Below are 23,387 nucleotides of genomic sequence, written 5' to 3' on the forward strand. Positions count from 1 at the left end.
TACTCGGTGTGCGATAATATACCGCCTTATAATTGTTCTTTAATACCTTTTAATCCTTGAATGAGATAGAACAATAGAACTGTAGGAGAAGCAAAGAGTAACTGCTCATTTTGCATGTGAGTTCAATCTTGGGAGGCTGAAATTGCACAAGTCAAGTCCCAAGCAGGGTGAAGAGTTTAAAAGCTCTGTTTGTGCCAGGTCGGTTTGGGGCTACCTAGTGTGAAAAGTGCTTTTCAGCTTGCTGGTCAAGACCCACTGGGCACACCAACTCTGGAAAGCTCTGGGATGTTCTCATGAGATCTTGCGGAGCAATGTCAGTTCCCCACGTGGTCTCCCTAGCCTTCCAGAGCCAGCGTACTGAGAGGGCCTTACCCCGCAAGGAAGTCAGAGAGCTTAAAAGCTCTTTTTGTGCCACGTAACCCTGAGTGGACCTGGTACAAAATGACCTTTTAAGCTCTCTGCCTTGCTGGAGGAGTGGCACAGCTCCAAGGATTTGCTTTGATTTTCATGTGAACATGAAACCCTTGGAACCGAACCCCTCAGTAAAGTGAGGGACTGCTGTATAAAGTATTGCACTCTGGTGTTTGCGAATGATTGTCTTTTCTTTGTTACCTGTTTCTAATGTGATTTTATATAGAGATATATAATTGACTCTACAATTAGGTGTGTATTTGGTAATATAATAATAGCAGTAATTCATGGTAGGAGAGTAGAAAAGTCTGAACAGAAAAAGAGTAGCCTTTGGATAGGAAGAGAAGCAACCGTCATTTGTATACCAGCGAAGGGCAGGTAGCATTAAGAAACGACGGACGGTCTTTGTTTTTTTTTGACGCTTTCGTTCCGTTTCATGCTATGCCGTTTGCCGCCGCTATCCCGTTTGGCGCTGCTATCCCGTTTGCCACCGCTTTCTCGTCTGCCGCCACTTTCCCGTCTGCCGCCACTTTCTCGTCTGCCGCCACTTTCCCGTCTGCCGCTATCCCGTCTGCCGCTATCGGGTCTGCCGCTATCCCGTCTGCCGCTATCGGGTCTGACGCTATCCCGTCTGCCGCTATCGGGTCTGATGCTATCCCGTCTACCGCTATCGGGTCTGAGGCTATCCCTTCTGACGCTGTCGCTTCTGACGCTGTGGCGTGTTGACCGCCTTCTGTCCTTGTCCTGTAGTAATAATAATAATAATAATAATAATAATAATAATTTATTATTTATACCTCATCCATCTGGCTGGGTTTCCTCAACCACTCTGAGCGGCTTCCAACAAAAGATTAAAAATACCTGTGACGTCCGCCGGATTGGGAACTGGACCTGGACCTTCACCTTCTTGGCCATTGACGACATGTACTTCTTGTTTTCCAGAAAGGTCTTGCCGTTGGTTTCTGGGATAACCTTGAAGATGTAAACGAAGCTGAACACGCAGAGAGGCCAGAAGAGGAGGAAGGTGTAGGAACCAATCCGTGTCTAGAAAGGAACGTTGAAATAAGAAAATGAGAGGGGTGGGGGTGGGAAGGGAGATGGGCATAACCACAATATATAACAGGCATCTGGTTGGCCACTGTGAGATGAGGATGCTAGACTAGATGGCCATTGGACTGATCCAACAGAGGTCTTCTTATAATCTTATGTTTATGTGATGATGATGATGATGATTATGATGATGATAATCAGGGGAGCCAACTTGGGCCCCTGATTATGGGTACCCAGCGTGCGTGAAGTCATGATGTCAGGTCGTAACGTGACGTCATGACGTCATGCACACACACACCCAGCCTTGGAAACTGAATTGCGGTGGTAATCAGGTTCCAAGACCTTGGAAAGCCCCCTGAACCCAACTTCCAGTGAGCAGCAGATAGGACTCGCCAACCTGGGAAGGCAACCCATCTAGGAGAAGGAAAACTGTTATCCTAAACCAGGGGTAGGCAACCTAAGGCCCGGGGGCCAGATCCAGCCCAATCGCCTTCTCAATCCGGCCCACGGACGGACCAGGAATCAGCACGTTTTTACATGAGTAGAATGTGTCCTTTTATTTAAAATGCATCTCTGGTTTATTTGTGGGGCCCGCCTGGTGTTTTTACATGAGTAGAATGTGTGCTTTTATTTAAAATGCATCTCTGGTTTATTTGTGGGGCATAGGAATTCGTTCATTTCCCCCCCCCCCCAAAAAAAAAAATATATAGTCCTGCCCCTCACAAGGTCTGAGGGATGGTGGACCAACCCACGGCTGAAAAAGGTTGCTGACCCCTGTCCTAAACCTCTGCAGCCTTGTGGGATATCTTCAGGAGAAGTGGAGTCCCTAAGATGGTTCGATGGTGCCTTGTGTGCCTCCTTCTGGCAACTCCTGCAGCCAAGCGGGTGCCCGGCGTATTACTTTGCTTTCCTTTGGACTACATCATTGAGGCTGATGATGTCAAGTGTCAAGTGACTTCTTGGCAGCTCAGGAGCTCCATACACTCTACCCAGGCTTACACCCCAGAGAGGTCACTTTGGTGCTACTAATACAGCGGTTTGACTTCACCCCCCACTCCATTGTCTCTCGAGATGCCAGCAACAACACATATACAGATAGTCCTACTCGAAGTAGACCCATTGAGGTGAATGGACATGGCTAACTACTAAAGTCCATTAATTTCAGCAGCTCTCCCTGGAGTAGGACTTATTTCATCAACATCTTGCAGGCCAGTATTCCCCACCTCTAGTACACAGCCAGTGAGGTGGAGTGGTTATAGTGTCGAACCGGGAGCTGGGAGAGACCAGGGTTCAAATCTCCACTGCTCCATGGGGCTCACTGGGCGACTTTAGGCCAGTCATGAACCCTCAGCCAAAGTATCTTGCAGGGTTTTTGTGAGGATGAAATGGAAAGGTGCCGGGGAGACCCAGGCAAGCCGCCTGGAGCTTCTGGGAGGATAGGTGGGATATAAATGCAATATATTGGTAAGAAATATTATGCCCACCTCCAGGTAGTTTCATTAAAAAAAATCGACATCATTTGTAGTTTCTGGAAGATGTGCAGACTCTGGTTTGACAAGCCTACAAGGGAAGACCTTCAGCAACACCTGGAAGGCCAAAAACTCCTCACCTGGGTGAGTTAGATGGACCAGTGGTCTGACTCAGTGGAAGGCGTCTTCCAGTGCTCCCGAACCAGTTCAGACCACCCCCTCTTCTCATCCAAACAACTCACCTCTATCTGAATGAATATCATCCCCATAATGAAGTGCAGGAACCAGTGCACAAAGCCCCCGAGCATGAAGGCTATGGAGCGGGATGGCTGGAGGAACAGCTCCAGTATGATCACGTTGGGTATGGGACCTGGACGGAGAAGAAAGGATTCAAGGCTGTTTTTCATGGACTTGCTCATTCATCTATAGCGATTCGAAAGGAACTGGTGCAGTTAAGAGCTCTCACGTGCCTAGTTCAAACCTTGGCTGGATCTACACTGACCTTTTAAACATTATTAGAACGATATATAGTTCTAAAACGTCACAGGGGATACTGGTAAATTAAAAACATTGTTTCCTTTTAACAATGCAGTTTTCCTATTGCCGGGTCCTGGTTGCTCTGCAGCGTCCTCAGGTATCACATTTTAATAACATGTTATTCACGTTACAAGGAAAACATAATGTGTCCATTACGTTATGAAAATCATTTCTTAACCCTTCCTTAAGGTTATAAACCATGAGTGTAGATCACTGGGTGGGAAATAGTAGCAAAGTTCCCTGGAAAACTCCTACCGTAGTTTGCTAAGTATGGTAGTTCACTGAGGGCGTAGTTCCCAGGATCCTTTTTGCAGGGGAGCCATTATTATTATTATTATTATTATTATTATTATTATTATTATTTCTGATTGGGTTGTCCCAGCCACTCAGGGCAGCTCTCAACAAAATATTAAAAACAGAACAAAACATCAACCATTAAAAACTTCCCTAAACAGGGCTGCCTTCAGATGTCTTCTAAAAATCAAATACTGTATATACTCGAGTATAAGCCGACCCAAATATAAGCCAAGGCACCTAATTTTAGCACAAAAAACTGGGAAAACTTATTGACTCGAGTATAAGCTGGTTCACCACACCACAAACCTGGTGGTGGCGGCAGCTCCTGCAGCCAATCAGAAGCCGTGGAAGTCCCATTGGACGTTAGGCTTCCAAAAGAATGTTCGAAAACCGGAACACTCACGGTTTTCGATTGTCGGGAGCCAAAACGTACGAGTTCCGGGGTGTTCGAGAACCAAGGTATGACTCTACTGTACAGTGGTATCTCTGGTTATGAACTTAATTCGTTCCGGAGGTCTGTTCTTAACCTGAAATGGTTCTTAACCTGAGGTACCACTTTAGCTAATGGGGCCTCCTGCTGCCGCTGCACCGCCACCATGCGATTTATGTTCTCATCCTGAGGTTAAGTTCTTAACCTAAGGTACCACTTCCAGGTTAGCAGAGTCTGTAACCCAAAGTGTTTGTAACCCGAGGTGTTTGTAACCCGAGGTTCCACTATATTAGGTTATGATCTGGTTAACTACAATAACAATTTTCTTTATCTTTTTCTCTTCTGTAATAGATAGAATTATTATTATTATTATTATTATTATTATTATTATTATTAGTTTTGTTTTCTACATGGGTACCATTTTTTCTTCTTTTTTATGTCTAATCTTACTCTGTGCACTTGTAATTATGTACTCTTTGTTTTTCAATAAATATATATTTTTTAAAAAAACACTTAAAGAGAAATAAAACAAGCCGCCCACTCTGTTTGCCTCTTTGAAGGAACTCTGTAGGTCACCTGAGTCCTTACCTGGCCCAAGGATGTGCCCAAAGATCAAGATGAGGAAAAAGACTGAAGTGACGTATGTCATCCATGGCATGGTTTCCTGTGGGAGAAAGTTGAGCGTTCTTCAGACATGTATGAATGAGAGTGCCTGGCATGCCTTAAATTAAAGCAGGAGGGAGGAGCACTTCTCAGATTGAGGGCCTTCCGAACCACAAATCAGTGGCGGGTGGGACAGAGGCAAAAGTGGGTGGATAAGGGGTTATAGAGTTGGACGGGCCCTCCCCAGGTCATCTAGTCCAACCCCTTGCAATGCAGGAATCACAATTAAAGAAGCCTTGACTGGTGGCCATCCAACATTTAAAAGCCTCCTGAGAAGGAGAGCCCATTGGAATCTCTCTTTCCCAGTAGGCTGGTTTCGCTCACATTCACACACGTCTCTCTAAACTCCATCAAGACAAGCAAGAGGCGCGATCAGGGTTCAAGGACACGTTCCGAACAGGCAAAAAACCCTCCTGGTTAAAGCACAGCCAGGGAGCGGTGTGGCCTGGTGAGAGGGTGTGTGTCCTAGCGAACGTTCTGAGGGCCAGGCAAAGAGAGCCAGAGGGCCACATTTGTGCCCTCCCCCCCCCAGCCTGAGGGACCCCACCCCTGGATTAAGATACAGGCAACTCGGCATTTATGTGTGGGTTATGTTCCAAGGCACTTGCAGCAGAACATCGAGGGCTGGGAATGCATTGGGAATGCAAGAGCCAGATACATTTTTGCAGGAAAGACCCGCCGACAACATTCCTTCCCGCTCTTCCACCTGACAGCAAATCTGAGTGGATTTTCAGCTGCCTTATCCTGAAGGAGACCAATGCTCCATCTGGCTCAGTTTGGTCCACACCAGGTTTTTGCCAAACTTGGGTCTCCAGCTCTTTTTGGACTCCAACTCCGGTCATCCCTAGTTAGCAGGACCAGTGGTCAAGGGATGATGGGAACTGTAGACCAAAAATAGCTGGAGATCCAGGTTTGGGAAACCCTGGTCTACACTGACCAGCAGTGGTTCTTCAGGGTTTCAGATGCTGCGGTGGACTGAACCTGGGACCTTCTGCATGCCAAGCAGGTGCTCTGTGATGGAGCTCCAGCCCTTCCCTTGCTGGGTGACACTCACTAAATCACACCAGGTTTTGAGCAGCAAACCTGAAGTTCGAGGGTCATGGTTAATAGAATGCAGAGGATGCTGCATATCGCAAAACCAGTGAGGAGGAGGATCCTTCGCCCCACTAAATCCACTGTATAAACCTAGAGGGTATAAGAACAGAGAAGAAAGAGAGAGTTTGCATACAGAAATGAGAAAGAGAATAAAATGAGGCCACCAGGAATGAACAGAGGTAACTTCCATATACAGGGCTGCCTTCGGATGGCTCAGGGGTCCCATAACTCCATATACCTTCCAATGCGGGTGACCCTGTGGTCTAAACCACTGAGCCTCTTGGGCTTGTTGATCAGAAGGTTGGTGGTTCGAATCTGTGCGATGGGGTGAGCTCCTGTTGCTCTGTCCCAGCTTCTGCCAACCTAGCAATTTGAAAGCACTCTGGTGCAAGTAGATAAATAGGTAGTGCTGTGACGGGAAGGTAAACGGCGTTTCCGTGCGCTCTGGTTTGCGTCACGGTGTCCCGTTGTGCCAGAAGCAGTTTAGTCATGCTGGCCACATGACCCGGAAAGCTGTCTGGGGACAAACACCGGCTCCCTGGGCCTGAAAAGCGAGATGAGCTCCACACCCCATAGTCACCTTTGATGGGGCTTAACTGTCCAGGGGTCCTTTACCTTTACTTTAGCCTCCAATATTTCTCTGATGAAAATAGGGACATCCTAAGGAAAACCAGGACAGCTTCTGTAAATCCAGGACTGTCCCTGGAAAATAGGGACACTTGGAGCACCTGCACATGTCCTATAAGGGTTCCCCCAGGGATTCTTTGAAGTGACAACAGCGCAATTTTAACACCATTTGAAACAGATTGGAACTTTTGATTTTAGGAAGAGAGAGAGAGAGAGAGAGAGAGAGAGAGAGAGAGAGAGAGAGGCTTACCACGATCATCAGCGAGATTGCGATGAAAGTACTTGCCAACACAGTGATATACCGGGCTTCCTGCTTCTTGACCCTCAAAGTTGCATAGATTCTCTCTGAGTAATAGAACACCTGGAAGCAAACCACAACTATGGAATGCCCTCCAACCGGAGGAAGGGATGGCAGAAGATTGGACAAAATCATGGCTTTCAATGGCTGCTTGCCATGATGGCTACCAGGTGCTGCGGACCACAAGAAAAGAGAGGGCTCTTGGGCATGGGACCTGCTTGCGGGTTTCCCAGAGGGATCTGGTTGGCCGCTGTGAGAACAGGATGCTAGACTGGGTGGGCCATTGGCCTGATCCAGTAGGCTCTTGTCATGTTCTGATGCTCTTAACTCCCAGACTGCCAGCATTTTGTGGGACCGAGTGAAGTGCATCCTGGGATATATATATACGGTATTTGTATTCTGCAACATGTCATTAACCCATGTGTCTGCAAACTCCAGAGCAGTTGTAGAACCTGTGGCCCTCCAGATGTTGCTAGACTACAGCTCCCATCAGCCCCAGCCAGCATGGCCCAAGAATCAGGGAGGATTGTGGGAGCTGTAGTCAAAATCCCACCAGTGCTTGTGCTTAGGGATGGCTGAATCTGTCCATTTTGGTTTCTCCCAGTTTCTCATTTTTCCAAGTTGGAGTTCCATTTCTACACATTTAATCTTCACCAGCATGTTTTTTTTATTTTTTGCTAAGTCCTCCTTTTTATTTTTTGCTAAGCATTTTAGTGCATTTTTCTCCCAATTAAACATATTTTTGGATACAGTTTCCCCTAATATGCACATACCTGCAAGGCAATTTAATATAATACATATTTTTGTGTTATTTTCACCAATAGATGCACCTTAATGCACACTTGAATCCTACTGCATGCACTTTTGGATATGTTAGTTACTAAGACAGAGAACTGCATTGCAAAATTCAAAGGAGTGCAGATTTTGATGGAGGGCTGTCTTTTGGTTCTGATATTGCCTTGGAAAGTATGAATCAGGCAAGTCTGCAATGAAATGAAGGCCAAATCAAATTTATCCTCCATCTGTAGCTGAGAGGTGGACAAAAACTTCTCTCTACTTTTTGCACACCTTGCATAATTTTATGCAACTCTGTTGAGCCACCTATCCCTCGCCTTTTCTCCGAGCCAAAGCAGACACTCATACAGTGACACAGCAGGGAACCTCTTTTTTCTGGGTGATGTTCTCAGCTTCCAGGAGCCTTTAGTCCAGGGATGGGGAAACTTTGACCCTCAGGATGTTGCTCAGCTGCAACTCCCATCAGCCCCTGCAATCCTGGCCAATAGCTAGGGATTATGGGAGCTGTAGTTCAGCAACCACTGGGAGTCCACAGGTGCCTTAGACCTGGACTAGAGTCTTCTGGGAGCTGGGATCACCACGCAGAAAAGGAGGCTCCCTGCTGCATCTCTGCATGAGTGGTCGTTCAGATGAATATTAATACTCGCTCAGCCTTCTAACCCAACTGGGAAGCTGCCTCTCTTACCGCATTGACACCTGTGAGCTGTTGGCCACTCATGAGGATGACCACGGAGATGATTTGCCAACGCATGGCTTGGTTGCACAGCAGCTTCATCCCGTTCATCTCCTTCTCCACCCTTACTGAGACGTTCTCCTGGTGGAGCTCCTCGAGCTCACTCTCCACATCATCATGGCATCTCAGCCTCTGCAAGACTGGAGGGGAGCAGGGAAAGGATTTATGCTGAGCCACCAGGGCAGGAAGAGATGAAGAAACAACATTGCGGGGAAATAGTGGTAGAGCTTTGTATGTCCCAGGTTGAATCCCTGCATCTCTAGGTAGGAATTGGAGGGGGGGCGACCCCTGCCTTACACCTTGGAGAGCTGCTGCCAGTCAGTGTGGACAATGCCTCCTCTTACTGAGCCAGATGGGCCAATGGTCAGAATATATAAGGCAGCTTCCTATGTTCCTATGTGTTGCCACCCTGCCCTGCTGCTCCTGCTGCCCCTGCCTGCTCTGCCACCTCCATGTACCCTGCCACCTCCGCCACCAACAGAGAAGCGCCACCGCCACCAACGCTGATTTCAAGCAAGATTGCACTGAGATCTTGCGCACTCCACAAGATCTTGTGTGATTTCAGGCGAGCTCTTGCCTCAAGTGGACACGATTTTGCCTGAAATCAGTGCCAACAGCAGAGACGGAAGGGCAGGCAGGGTGCCCATAGGGGTGCTACCTGGTAGGGCTTCTGTTCCCTGAGGCAATGGCCTCACCCTGCCCAATGGCTGGGCCAGCTCTGGCCACAGCTTTGCGTGCAAAAGGTTAAAGTTTCAGTCCCCGGCATCTCTTGGTGGGACTGGGAGAAGCTTCCTATCTTCCTCGCCCCCCTTGTGTCTCCTGGGTAGGTCTGAGGATGCTGCCAGTGCTGCATATGGGAGAGTGGGAGCTGCCAGCCTTTGCCCAGAGACTCCCACAGGCCTCTATGTAGGGTCCCCATGCCATAATGTTCCTGTGCACTCAAGACGATTGTACCTTGCCTGGCTTTCACCTCATCATTCCTCTGAATCAGGAGAAACCTTGGGCTTTCGGGGAAGCTGGGCAAGACGATGACTTGAAACACCGCCAGGATTCCAGTGAAGCACAGCAATAGCGGCCAACCTGTACAAGAAGATGCAGTTACGACTAGGGGTGAGAGAAGGCATCCCTTTCCCTGGCTGGAAGAAACATGGATCCTGTTGGGCCGGAGCCTCTCCGAGATTTGGGGTTTAACATTAAGGACTATCAAAAAGACCGGCAGAGAGGAACTGAGAGAGATTTAAGAGCCTTGGATGTGAGATCTCCAGGCTAATATTATATTGAGACTGATGGACATTTGCTGGGGACTGAAACCGGGAAAGGGGTGGGTGGAGTTTGGGAATCCAAAGGGTATACAATTGTAATTTGTTTTGTTTTTATATTGTTTTGCTATTGGTATGAAAATTGGGAAAGTCGTGGAAGGGAAGTTTGGTCGACATTAGGAAAAATGTTTAAGAATGAGTACTGATGTATAAGTATTGATGTTTAAGTTTGGATAAATTAAAACTGGTCTTTAAAATAGTCTAAACGAAATGAAGATAAGGTTTGTAAAAATAAATTAAGGAAATGGAAGAAAGAGAAAAAGTAAAATAATAACATGTTAAAATAAATTATTGAGTAAAGTTGAGAAATAAGTAATAAGGATTTGCTGAGCTAATAATTTAAATTGGAATACAAGAAGGGGAGGTGAGAGGAGTTCTGAGAAACAAGTTAAAGGAAAATAAGCAATTGAAATTCTATGCGTTTTTAATTGTTTTTAAGTTTTGTATTTTTGTACTTTCGTCATTTTTCTTTTTGTCTATTTTTGTTCTTGTTTTGTTATTGAAAATTTTAATAAATATTTATTTAAAAAAAAAAGAGAGAAGGCATCCCTTTCCTTTCCGCCCTCTTTCCAACTCAAGCTGCACTGTTTCCTTTCCTCTGCAGTTTGCCTTCTGCCAAAAACAATATTTTCCCTCTCACTGTCCACTGTGTGGGAATTATGTAACCCACGGCATTTGTGCAATTACGGTAATGACAGAAATTATGTTGCCAGTACGCTGTTACATTTTGTTCGTAGTAGCGTAACTCGATGCAAATTGTGGAATCGACTGGGCAGAGAAGGAATGGTGGAGACCGCCTCCCCAGCCTGACCCTTCCAGAGAAGAGGAAGAGAGTTTAGATTTACAGCAGGGGTTTGAGGCAGATGAGGGGGGAAGTTGGGAAATAATGGGAGAGAAGGAGGATGAGGAGGAAGCAGCAGCAGATGGGACGACAGCTGACAGACACAGAGACCTACCCTCTCCCAGAACCCGGCGAGCCTTGAAAGTAGGAGAGCAAAGAGCTCAAAGACAGAGGGCACATAGCAGCACCCGCAGAAGTGACGAATGAGGAAGTGAGAGAGACAGGTGGTGGAGATTCACTCGGGACAACGCCATTATCCAAGAGGCTGGGTTCTACAGCCTCTCTCTGTAAATACTGAATAAAAATAGGACGGTAAAAAACATTCCCTTGTCTTTGTACATTCCTGGACAACCAGCAGCTTGACATGGATGGACCATAATCTATGATGTATCATTTGCAAATAGAAAGCCGAGGCAACAATGATTAAATTTGCCAGATTGATTGATTTCCACTCCAGTCATGGGATGGATAAGCAAACATCATTGATGTTTTATTGTGCTTAAATACTTTGTTGGGAGCCGCCCAGAGTGGCTGGGGCAACCCAGTCGGATGAGTGGCATATAAATAATAAAATTATCATCATCAGGGGCGCCAATTATGGGGGGCTCTGGATGCCACCACAGGGCCTCCCCCCACAACTTCTGAGGTCTTGCAAGGCCTCAGACAGCATCTCCAAGGCCTCAGAGATGCTTTCTGAGAACTTCTGAGACCTTGGAACCCAACTTCCAGTGGCAACAGAAACTGGGGGGCTTTCTGAGGTGTTGCGAGGTCTTGGAACCTGACTTCTGGTACCACCACAAATCACGTTCTGAGGCCAGGGGGCGGGCGTGGCATCATGACATCACATTACAACCTGACATCATGACTTCACGCACATTGGGCACCCATAATCTGGGGCCCAAGTTGGCTCCCCTGATCCTCATCATCATCACCACATAAACATAAGATTATAAGAAGACCTCTGCTGGATCAGGCCAATGGCTCATCTAGTCTAGCATCCCCATCTCACGGTGGCCAACCAGATTCCTGTGGGAAACCCACAAGCAGGATTCAACCCCTCTTCCCTCCTGTGGCTTCCAGCAACAGGTATTTGGAACTGTGGAGGCCGAGCATCGCCATCCTGGCCAGCAGCACCCGCAAGTCCTGCTTCCTTTTCCTCCGTTTCTGCTGAAACTCTCCAACATCCCTTGCGATGATCTGCCAAGGTTACCTTTCTCAGTCCCGAGAAGCTCTTGAAGACTAAGGATTTGTGAGACTATGACGCCAATGGTGACAAAGATCATGGGGACTGTCATAATGGACCCCCTCATGTTTCTAGGGGATATCTCTCCAAGGTATAGTGGGACGATGCAGGAGAACATGCCTGGTTAGATGGTAGACAAAGGGACAATTAACAGCATGGATATACACCGTATTTTTCGCTCCATAAGGCGCACTGGACCATAAGGCGCACCTAGTTTTTAGGGGGGGGGGAATCAAGGTGCAGCCTGTCCGCTTCTCCCAGAGCTTCTGGGGCTGTCAGGGGAAACCCAGGTTCCCCCCCCCCCCAGCCCCAAAGAGCAAAGAAGCCAAGACAGCGAGCGGGATGGATCCTGCTCACTATCTTGGCTTCCTTTTTAGCCGCGGGGCTGGGGCGAGGGAAGCCTGAGCTTCCCTTGACCCCAACCTCCAGAACAGGTCCGGGAGCAGCGGCAAGGTTGTGCGCAGCCTTGCCTCCGCTCCCGGAGCTTGCGGGGCTGGTGGGGGAAGCCCAGGTCCTGGGTATGATGTAACAGGCATTTAAATTGCTATTTTGCGGGGGGTGGGAGGAAATAGACATTGCAATAATCAATAAATATTTGATGGCATGGGCAAGGAATCTTTGGGCTGGGGACCAAATGCAGCACCCCAAGACTCTCTATCTGGCCTTCAGGACTCTCCCCAAGATGCACGCCTCCCCCCAGGGCACACCCTTCACCATCCCAGCTTTAAACCCTCCTCCAGTGCTTCCTGCCTGGCTGGAATTGGACCCTGATAATGCCCCTTGCATTATTTAAGTGACTTTGGTAAAACCACTAAGCCCAGGGCCCTCTCTCACCTGAGCACATTCCAGTGACCAAGCGTGAAAATATGGTGTATTCATAGGCATGTATCACAGCAGAACATCCCATGAAGCCAGCAGAGAATATGGACATAATGTTATTTATTACCAAGGCCCCTTTCCTGAAAAGACAGGGGAAAGGGGTAGGAGAGGTAGAGGGAGCCAATACATGTACAGTAGCATCAAACAAGCAGGAGAGGAGCTGTTGAATTGCAGTAAGGTCTTTTGGTGAGCAATTTGGTCTATTTTCAATAGTTATGGGAAGGACAAGGAGCTATACAAGGCAGGAGAGCTCCTGGAAACCTCCATCTACTGTAAACCCCATTCAACCCCCTCCTTTGACGTCTGAGACTTCAGCTACCAACTTCACATGGACTAGCAATTTGCTTTTGCATCTCTCCCCCCTCAAATTTTTTTTATTGATTTTCCAAATTTATAAACAAACAAACAAACAAACATAAATCCTAACTGTAATAATTCCACTTTTGTTAACATTATTAAGTGACTTCCTCGACTCCCCCTGGCTGAGTTTCAATGTGTACTGTATCATTGTAAAGGTTTTCCAAAACTAATTTCTTATAAAATTTACTTAGTCAAGTAACATCTTTCTTTCTTTTCATATTAACTTTAAACATATTATTCTATAACATCACATATTTAAATCCTAAGCCAATCTGATACTTGCAAGTATTTCTATTTAAGTTGCTTTTGCATCTTGGCTAGGGATGGGCAAATCTGTTTATTTCCATTTCCTATTTTTTCAGCTCTCCACATTTTCACATCTGTTTGCATTCCCCCACCCCAAATGCCCCCTAATAAAGACCTCCTACCCCACTACACAGGGGCGGGGAATCTCCAGCCCACAGGCCAGACTTGGCCTATGAGGCTGTTTCCCTCAAACCACACCCACTTGTCGTTGCTTGACCTCATATGTAACGTCAGGTGTGGGGCAGATAGAGGCATAGCTGCCAAGGCACTTGGAGGAGCCTTAAAGTGGCACTGGCAAGGGAAATCAGACATTGGTTCTACCACTCGTCAGCTTGGATAAAACGGAAGCCTTGGGCACTTCAGAGCACCACCATGGCCTCCTGTGTGATGCTTTGAAGTCTTGACATTGGGACTTCAAAGCACCCAATCACCTAATGCCATTGTGACATTTGGCGACTGACAGGCAAGCAGCTCCAAGGCCAGAACCAGAGAAGCATCTGGCCTGCAAAGCCTAAAAGGACCCACCCCTGTGCCATAGCCCCATAAACATATTCCCTCTTTACCTGCCGTATCTGTCCACCATGAAGCTGACCAGAAGGGACCCAATCAGGCCTCCAAGGGAATAGATTGCAATGGTGAAAGTGTAGAGGAAATCAATATAGTCTTCTTCATCTACGTTGGCCTTCTTCCTCTGTTGATACGTGCCATTGTAAAAGTTTGCTATGAGCTAGGAAAGGGAGGAATAGATAAGAATGGTTGCACTGGGGGAGCAGAGCCCTTTAATGGACTTGATTTGCCCACAAATAAAGTTCTGGTATGCGCGCAACTCTTTCGTGCAATAGTGTCAGGGACCGTGCTGAGGAGGAATGGTGGGAGCCTGAAACTTCCCAGCAGGAGGACAGTATAGATTTGGAACAGGTTGTGCAGCTTCCCGCCGAAGAATTGATGCTTTTGAATTATGGTGCTGGAGGAGACTCTTGAGAGTCCCATGGACTACGAGAAGATCAAACCTATCCATTCTTAAGGAAGTCAGCCCTGAGTGCTCACTGGAAGGACAGATCGTGAAGCTGAGGCTCCAATACTTTGGCCTCCTCATGAGAAGAGAAGACTCCCTGGAAAAGACCCTGATGTTGGGAAAGATGGAGAGCACAAGGAGAAGGCGGCGACAGAGGATGAGATGGTTGGATAGTGTTCTTGAAGCTACCAGCATGAGTTTGACCAAACTGCGGGAGGCAGTGGAAGACAGGAGTGCCTGGCCTGCTCTGGTCCATGGGGTCACGAAGAGTCGGACATAACTAAACGACTAAACAACAAATTGCAGCTTCCCAAACCACCTCTCCTGCTTCCTCCTGCTGTGAAGCATAATCACATGGGACATGGGACACATGGTGTGGGCATTTTGGGTGCTGCCCATTCGCCTGGAGGATTTTCGTTGGCTGAGTTTTAAATCTGAGGGCAAATTGGCACTGTAGCAGAAATGCGGAAGATAGAATTGCTACCGACGAGGTGTAGGTGGGCTTGCACAATTGACCCTTCCTATCACTCTAAGCAGCAGCGTTTCTGATGCTGACTCCCGCTGACTTGATTGCGGAGAGAAGTCTGGAATCAGAGGCAGAAGCTGAAATCAGCAAGTGGGAAGGGAGAGGCCAAGAGCCAGGTTGGTGAAGAGTTGGTGTGTCTCTCCCTCCTGCTACGACAAGCTCCCCTCCCTGCTTGTCTCCCAGAACCAGAAGAGGGCTGAAACGGGTGGAGCAGTGGCAGGTTGAGTGCAGGAGTAGTCTCTGATTGCTTGGGGAAAGCCCTGGAGAGGATGGTACTTGGAGAGGCAGGGATTTGATGGGATAAGGCCTAACAGAGATCAGCTGCTGTGCTCACTAGGCCTGACACTCAGCCAATGCTGTGCAAATTGTGTTTTTGCTAATAAAGAGTTTGCTGCTGGCTCGTTCTTTGACAGGGGGCTAAAAAGCTCCTGTTTCATGCTGTTTCAGATGACACGGGGTCCCTGCTGCAGAAATAGTAACAGATCTTTGACCCTCTGCAATCCCAGACCACTACATGTCTGATCTTACCGTAGATGGATGGCTGGCCACCCAGAGGTTGTAACCATATTGTAGAGATGATCCAGAGGAAGTAAGCAATGTAACCAGCAGAAGCTGCCTTGTCAGCGCCTATGGGAAGGAGCAGAAGCAGACACTGAGGCCTTTAAGTGTAGAGGGCAAAGCATTAATACATCCTTTTTTTTTTTTTAAATAATATTTATTAAAAATTTTCCAGAATAAAAAGGAAAGATAGCAAGAAAGAAAGAAAAAACAAATATGATTTACACTTGGTTTCAGTGGCATCTTTCCCGGACTTCCCCCCCTCCCCCTCTTGTATTCCATTTCCCTTAAATTGATTCCACAGATTCTTACCCCAAATTTTAAAACCTTATTTGTAATTTTAAATAACCCATTTATTCCAAATTAATTTATCTTATTTATCTTAATGAACCATTTCTCCTTATATTTTATATAATTCCCTAAGATCGACCCCATTTCCCTTCCACGAATTCCCCTATTTTCAAACAACAAACATGAAAAAAGTAAAGAAAGAAATAATATATAATTTTACAGCCTTTGGATTCCAAATCTCCCCCCCCCCCCATTCCCCGGTTCCAATCCCCAAAGTTCATCCATTGTCTACTGCCAGCCTGGTGTATCCACGTCTATATCTCAACTCCACTTTGCCGTCTTTTGATAGCTTTTAATTTCAGAAAGTCCAATCTTGAAAAAACTCTCAGAAAAAGTCATTGTTCTTCCATCCAGACCTCTATGTTTAAGAGTCTAACTTAAATTCTATTTCTTGGTCCTTTTAAAGTCTGGATGTTCCAAATACTCCGGCTTCAAATTTGGTCCAGCTCTTATTCCTCAGGTTGCTTTTTCCTGTTCTGCTGCAGAAACCTTCTAATTCAGAAACTTCTTGTTCTCCACAGAGGCTTTTGTTATTCAGGAACATAACTTGCGTCAAGTCCCTTCCTTTCTTCAATAGATAAATCCATTGTCTCCTTTAGTATAGAAACCTCTGTAGACAAAATAATGCTTCGTTTTTGCAGCTTTCCCAAGAGATAACAGATCCTGCTCAAATTCATAGTATTTTTCCACTTGCTGCTACTGTTGCAATGTCCCAGCCTCCCTCTAGAGGGAATATGGTAACTTAATTTCTTTCAAAATCAGACCCAAAAGTCAAATAACTTGTTGCCTTTATTTCCAATAATTTATGTCCAAATTGTAACAAATCTAACCAGCAAAGCCATCGTAACAAAGTTCTCTTTTATTTTCCTGCTTTGACAGCTACTTTGACAGCTGTCAAAGTTTCTGTGTCTCTTCACCAGTCTCTCATAGTGGATCGTTCCCGGTTCCCGGGGGGGTTGCATTTTAGTTCCCACAAATCAGTCTTCTCCTCCAGCACAATTATTGTAATTTCCCTTCGTGAAGTTAAAAATTTTTTTCAGGTAAACAAGTTCATCTCTCGATCTTAGTTGTCAAATCCTTGCGTTGAGCCATCTACAACAGGGGGGGGCGGACTTCCTTTTTGCACTCCCCCCGCTCGCTCCAAATTCAAAGATCAAATTTCCCTTTTAAGTCCAATCAATTTACTCACGGGTTGTTCCTTTTAGTCCAAATCCGAAATTTTCAAAGAAGAAGTCGTTGCTCTCCGCCGAATGGCATGCGGCTTCGCTGGGCAGGGGAAGCATTGGACTCACAGCACCACCACCCCCCCCCCCGTCACCCGCTCCGCAGCCTTTAAAAGGCTCCTTCGCGGGTCGGGGGGGCGCAAACGGTGCCCGCCGAGTCACCAAGTCCATGGGCATCTCTGCCCATGGTTTTTGAGGGTCCCCGCGTCGCCGGCACGGCAGGACCCGACCCCTACCCAGCCGACTCCCTCCGGAGCTCGGAGGGAGTCCGCCATTCGGCGATTGCGCCGACACGGAAGTCTCTAGCATTAATACATCCTTTTAAATTGATGGTTTATTTAATACATGTAGAACTTCAGAAAAAGAAAATTAAACACATAGTAAAAGAGAGGTCTGATGCTGTCCTGGTTTGGTCTAGCAGAGAAATCCAAAAAGCAAGGATCCGGGCCAGACATTTCAGCAGCACAAACATCTCTAAGTGGCAAAGGCCAGACTTTTAGAAGACATCTGAAGGCAGCCCTGTTTAGGGAAGTTTTTAATGTTTGATGTATTACAGTATTTTAAAAAAAATTTGGAAGCCGCCCAGAGTGGCTGGGGAGGCCCAGCCAGATGGGTGGGGTATAAATAATAAATTATTATTATTATTATTATTATTATTATTATTATTATTTGGGTTCTTCCTGCAAGGAAACATTTCCATAAACTAAGGAATTCACATACAAATGAAGGAATGAAAAGTCGGCATCATTGTTTCCCTTGCTTCCCAACTGCTAGTACCCCAACAGAAATTTAAAGACAAAGAATATATGTCAACATAAACATACTTTCACAAAATGCACACCTTGGGATAAACAGGAAGCATCATACAATCATGGGTGTCTTCATTTGTAAATAAAATAAAGGCGTGCTATATTGCAAAAACACTGGTTTCTTGCAGTATGTTTTCCTGTTCGTTTCTTTTGTTTGCATGCAAAAAAAAAAATTCCCTTTCTTGTTCTAATTTACAGACATTAATAAGTACTTTAAGCAAACTAATAATTAGAATTAATTAAAGAATATAGGACTAGATGTGTCATTGGCTTGATTCAGGAGGCTCTTATGTTCTTACATTTTTTCCATTAATTTCTGGTGTTTCTGGTGGATTAGAGGATCCATGGGCAGTTTGTACCCAGTAGTACCTTTAAATCTTTAAACCACCAATTACCAGTGCTTTCCCCCTAGAAAAATAGGTGCCGGTACTCACCATGAAGTTGTTAAAAAGTGTGGCACTTACTGTAACAACAACAACAACAAAAAGAGGTGCCTTGAGTATCCCCTGAAAAAAAGGCACTGCCTATTATAATATTCCAGAAAGCATTATTAAATGCTGACATTGCAAGCTTTTATGAACACTCTGCTTGAAGGTTGTAAAAGGACTTCTTACAAATAAATGTCACCAGGTTCCAACACGGGTGCCCTATGATATTTATGTGTGGTGTAGAGAAAGTGTACAGGGAAAAGAATACGGGGGGCTCCTCACTTGTGCAGCTCTGGAAAATAATTAAGTAATTTAATTCATACCAGGAAATGGAGTGAGAGAGCCCGAAGGGGACTTCAGTGAGGGTGGAGAAGAGACTGGAGATGTAGCAGGGCTTTGTTTAGCCTGCTCGGCCTCCTCGCCCAACAGCTGATGCATGTGGCGGCCCAGCAGCAGCTGCTTCTCCACACATCCTCCAGCATCCAGCCAGCCCCAGAGCCATAGCTGCCAACTTACAGATTTGAAAATAAGGGACCAGCAGCCTCGAAAATAAGGGATCAGCAGCCCAAATAAGGGATTTTCCAAGCACAGGTATGTTCAACTTCTGAGCCCCTCCAAGCCAAAGGCAGAAAGCCCAGCCAGCAGCCAAACGAAGCCTCAAGCGATGGTTCCCACAGCGCAGCAACCCGGCAAAGGGGATGCAGCAAGGAAAACCACTGTCACCTCTCTGCTGGGAAGCGCTGAGCAAAGGCGAGTCCCCAGGCAACGCGGCCGATTTGATCGGCACAAGGCATGCAAGCTCCACCCCCCAGTTGTTCTTAGACTTCTTATTGGGTGAGCAACGCAGCCAAGCAACACAGTTGGAGCCTCCCTCCTCCCTGGCCGGCAGGGAGGGAGGGAGAGGAGCTGCTTCCTTTGAAACCCGGGAAATTTAAGGGACATCATCAATAAGGGACAGCAGTGGGACACAGCACTGGGATAAGGGAATTTCCTGCCAAATAAGGGACGGTTGACAGCCATGCCATTAGGGAGTTGAATGTGCATGCCATTTCCCTCCCTTCCTTTCCCACATGGCTCAGGACACTGGAAGCCCATGCTACACCACTGCTGTGCCTGCTGATCATTAGATGAACTCCCATTGAAGAATTGGTGCCTGAATTTTATTTCCCCATGCCCTTCCCTCCCTGTCCTTTTTCCTTGCATGTTGTGAATTTATATTGTAAGCCTGCAGGGAGGGATTGTTTTGTTATAATCAACTGCACCTAAGACACTCTGGGAGTCCTGTTGGCTAAAGGGACAGCAGCGGGACACAGTGCTGGGATAAGGAAGTTTCCCGCCAAATAAGGGACGGTTGACAGCTATGCCCAGAGCTCCAATTCCAATTGTGGATATATTGTGGTAGAGTATATTTTTTAAAATTTGGATTGGATAGAGAGTGTCCGAGAGGGCATTAAAGGGTGTTTGGAGGGTGCTCCCCACTTATGTGATTTTCAGTTATGTGCATGGGGCACCAGTATGCAACCGCTGCAAAAGTGGGGAGTCGCTTATATATGCATCTGATCTGAGATGCATGTACAGTCGCACCTCAGAAGTCGAACGGAATCCGTTCCGGAAGGCCATTCGACTTCCGAAATATTCGGAAACCAAAGTGCGGCTTCTTTCTTTCTTTCTTTCTTTCTTTCTTTCTTTCTTTCTTTCTTTCTTTCTTTCTTTAGATTTTCTTGATTTACAGGAGTATTTGTAATGTCTCTCGTACTTTTTCCATGTAACATTTTTACAAATCAGTTTCATTTGTTGAGACATTAGGAAGAAAAGGGGTGGGCGGGAGAAGGGGGTGGGGGGACATAGTGCGGCTTCTGATTGGTTGCACAAAGCTCCTGGAGCCAATCAGAAGCCGCGGAAGCCCCATCGGACATTCAGCTTCCAAAAGAATATTCAAAAACTGGAACACTCACTTCCAGTTTTCAATCGTTTGGGAGCCAGAACATTCAACTCCCAAGGCGTTCAGGAGCCGAGGTATGACTGTATTTGAAAAATGTCCTGCTGGTCTCAGTGAAAGAGACCCAGAAGCATTTTGTCCTCTTACACCCTGCTCTGCTACTTTATTTCCTCAGCTATTCTCCTTTGTTTCTAACAAGTTTAAGCAATAATATTGTATGAGGCAAGCACCCTCGCTATATCATTTTAGACAGCAGCCTGACCCAGATAAAAGGATTTACCGGTAGTTATGCATATTTGGTTTGAAACATTTTGCTCATTTTAACTGCATTTTACTATGTAACCCATTTAGCCTCTAAAAAGAGTTTTCACATTAACATTCCCGCCCCCCCCCCAATAAATAAAATAAATACATTTGATGGAATTTCCTGCCAGACCTGTTTGCATTCTGGAAACAAACAGACATCAGTTTGTTTAACAAAACCTTGCTGGGTGAACAAACCCTCTGAACTTACCCATTTGCGGGATCCTACGGACTTTCTTCTCCTTGTTGAAATGCTTGCCGTGGATCTTTGATGCTGAGTATCGGATGACTGGTTTACCTGGGGAAAAGGAAAAAGTTATCGACTGCTGCAAATTACGGTACTTTAGAACATAATAGCATTAGCCTTCTGTTGCCTTCTTGGTAGTTGTGCCCGACCTGTGGAACGACCTCCACCTCCTGTCAGATGCCAAGGAAATAAACAACTACCAAACTTTTAGAAGACATCTGAAGGCAGCCCTTTTCAGTGAAGTTTTTAATGTATGATGTCATATTGTGTTTTAAGTTATTGGAAGCCACCCAGAGTGGTGGTTGGGTAGCATATAAACAAACAAACAAACAAACAAACAAACAAATGTTGTTGTTGCCATTATTTAATATATTATAAGGTAAAATATTATAAGGTATAAATATATTATATCCTGCCTTTCTCCCAAGTAGGGATTCAAAGCAGCTTACAACATTTTAAAAGTTCAGTTATAAGGAACAGAGTAAGAAATACACACTGGTTAAAATAAATTAAAGGAATCCGATCCCTCCCCCGGTGGCAGCCAAAAAGCAGATAAATAAGAAGAGTTCTTACCACGTAATTTATTCAGTATTCAGAGAGAGAGAGAGAGGAAGGAATGCAGTCTCTATTAAATAATGGCATCGCTCCGAGTAAAGTCCAACCCCCTCCGTTATCCCTGCGACGGCTGAACTGAGCTTTCTGCCTCTGGGTTTTCTGTTCTACTACTCTCAATGCCTGCCTTGTCCTGGAAGAGGGGGGCTCAGGAAGGCTTTCCAAAGACACTGAGTCTGTCAGCTGTCTCTCCCCCAGCGCTTCTTCATCCTGTTGTTCTTCTCCCAATATTTCCCTTCTGCAGCCTCTGAACTATGGCCTTCTGCAAACCACTGTTCTAAATCTATACTGTCCTGTTCTCGGGAAGGTTCAGGAGAAGGGAGGTCAGCCCCTACCATTCCTCCTCAGTCCAGTCCCTAACAATACCTGGACACCATCAAGGCCAAAAAACCACTGATAGCCTTATCCCCCATCAATTTGCCACCAGAGTGTAAAGCATCCAAGTTGGTGGCCATTGTACAGCTTGTGGCATTGAATTCCGGAGTTTAACAATGGCTGCTAACTACAATGGCTATGTTCTATCTCCTCTGTTGGAGGCAGTATGCCTGGGAGTGCCTGGGAACCACAGTAGGGTGAGTTGCTGCTGCACTCAGGTCCTGCTTATGGGGTTCCCATTGGGGCAACTGGTTGGCTATGGCAAGAACAGGATGCTGGACTAGATGGGCCTTTGACCCGACCCAGCGGACTCTTCTTATGGGACGTCACTTACAGTACATCCTTCCCTGTCCTCCCTGTTGAGTTTGTGTGCAGAGATAACCTTGTCCCACTGAATATCTCATTGGTGTACATCTCCCATCATACCTTATCCTCGGTCAGGCTGGCAGTCGAGGGTTCGAGTCCAACATTTGGAACGTCCAACTGGTTCTCCAGTTCTAGGTTGTTGGCAGTCATCCTTCCTTCTTAGGCTGGGTAGGGGACGGAGAGGCAAAGGACATGCAGACTAGCCCAAGCTTCCGGAACTGGTGAATTGCGGAACAGGCAGCCAGGCTCTATTTTCCATTGAAACAAGTCATTCGGAAGGTTCATGGCGTTGCAAGAGCCAATCAGGGGATGGTGGCTGGAACATTCCAGGGGAAGCTGTTGTCTGACAGTTGGAAGGCCCAATAAAGGATGCCCATGTCGGAGCGTATCAGATCTGAATGATTTGCAACCTGAGTAATACAGCTGGTGTAGCATAGCTGCTCAGAGGTTGCCTGCAGAATATTAACAGGATTATGTATCCTCTCTGCAAGAAACCAGGCTAAGGGACCATCAGCAAATCCTGATTTAAAACCACCTTTAACACAAGCACACTAAATGGCCTTAGGAAAGCCACACACTCTCAGTTTAGCACCTCCTCCCCTCCAAATTGCAAAGCAGGAGCTTGAAATGTTTATATAACGACAACAACAACAACAACAACAACAACAACAACATGACCTTCGCCCCACAACAATAAAATACAGTATTAAATATATTGATCTACTTTACATGATGGTTGAAGATATAAGAAGTTCATCCCGGTAGGGATGGAACGGTGCTGCCTGGAGCTACTCTTCTTTTGCTAGAATTTCCCAAGTTCACATTAAATCCCAGAGGATTTTAAAGGGTAATATAATAATTAGTATGGGGCTTTCAAGTGTTCAGCATTCGTGTAGCGCCTATGGGAGGAAACATTACATTTGTGGGTTTGTTACTTTAGAGAAGAAAAAAGAGGTGACCTGACAAGAGATGTATAGAATTACGCATTGTGATATGGAGAAAGCATATAGGAAAGGGTTTTTTTTCCCCTCCCCCTCACATAACACTAGAACCCAGGTCCACCCAACAAAGCTGAGTGTTGGAAGATTCGGAACAGAGAAAAGAAAGGACTGCTTCATGCAGTGTGCAGTTAACCTGTGGAACTCCCTCCCACTAAAGGCAGTGATGGCCACAAAACTGGATGGCTTTATAAGGTAAAGGTAAAGGGACCCCTGAGCATTAGGTCCAGTCGTGGCCGACTCTGGGGTTGCGGCGCTCATCTCACTTTATTGGCTGAGGGAGC

At 46.2% G+C, this 23,387-nt stretch overlaps 1 protein-coding gene across 3 annotated transcripts; it reads right to left on the minus strand.

Annotated features, from left to right (window-relative positions):
- LOC307221991 (solute carrier family 2, facilitated glucose transporter member 5-like) lies at positions 1–22,717 on the minus strand. Of its 3 annotated transcripts, XM_079986967.1 has the most exons (15): positions 22,166–22,714; positions 20,717–20,803; positions 15,423–15,521; positions 13,917–14,080; positions 12,643–12,767; positions 11,776–11,928; positions 9,360–9,485; positions 8,358–8,545; positions 6,830–6,940; positions 5,941–6,042; positions 4,783–4,858; positions 3,173–3,300; positions 1,273–1,455; positions 1,032–1,155; positions 1–866 (listed from the first exon to the last, which is right to left on the minus strand). In XM_079986967.1, the coding sequence occupies exons 1-15, from the start codon at positions 22,253–22,255 to the stop codon at positions 796–798; spliced, it is 1,827 nt and encodes a 608-aa protein (XP_079843093.1). In that variant the 5' UTR covers positions 22,256–22,714; the 3' UTR covers positions 1–795. The 3 variants fall into 3 exon arrangements, with proteins under 3 accessions (XP_079843093.1, XP_079843091.1, XP_079843092.1); XM_079986965.1 differs by having other exon boundaries at positions 1–1,155; positions 22,166–22,715; XM_079986966.1 differs by lacking the exon at positions 6,830–6,940 and having other exon boundaries at positions 1–1,155; positions 22,166–22,717.
- Between the last annotated feature and the right edge of the window lie 670 nt (positions 22,718–23,387).

This window comes from Podarcis cretensis (assembly GCF_951804945.1).
Source record: "Podarcis cretensis genome assembly, chromosome: 8".
Lineage (NCBI taxonomy): Eukaryota > Metazoa > Chordata > Lepidosauria > Squamata > Lacertidae > Podarcis > Podarcis cretensis.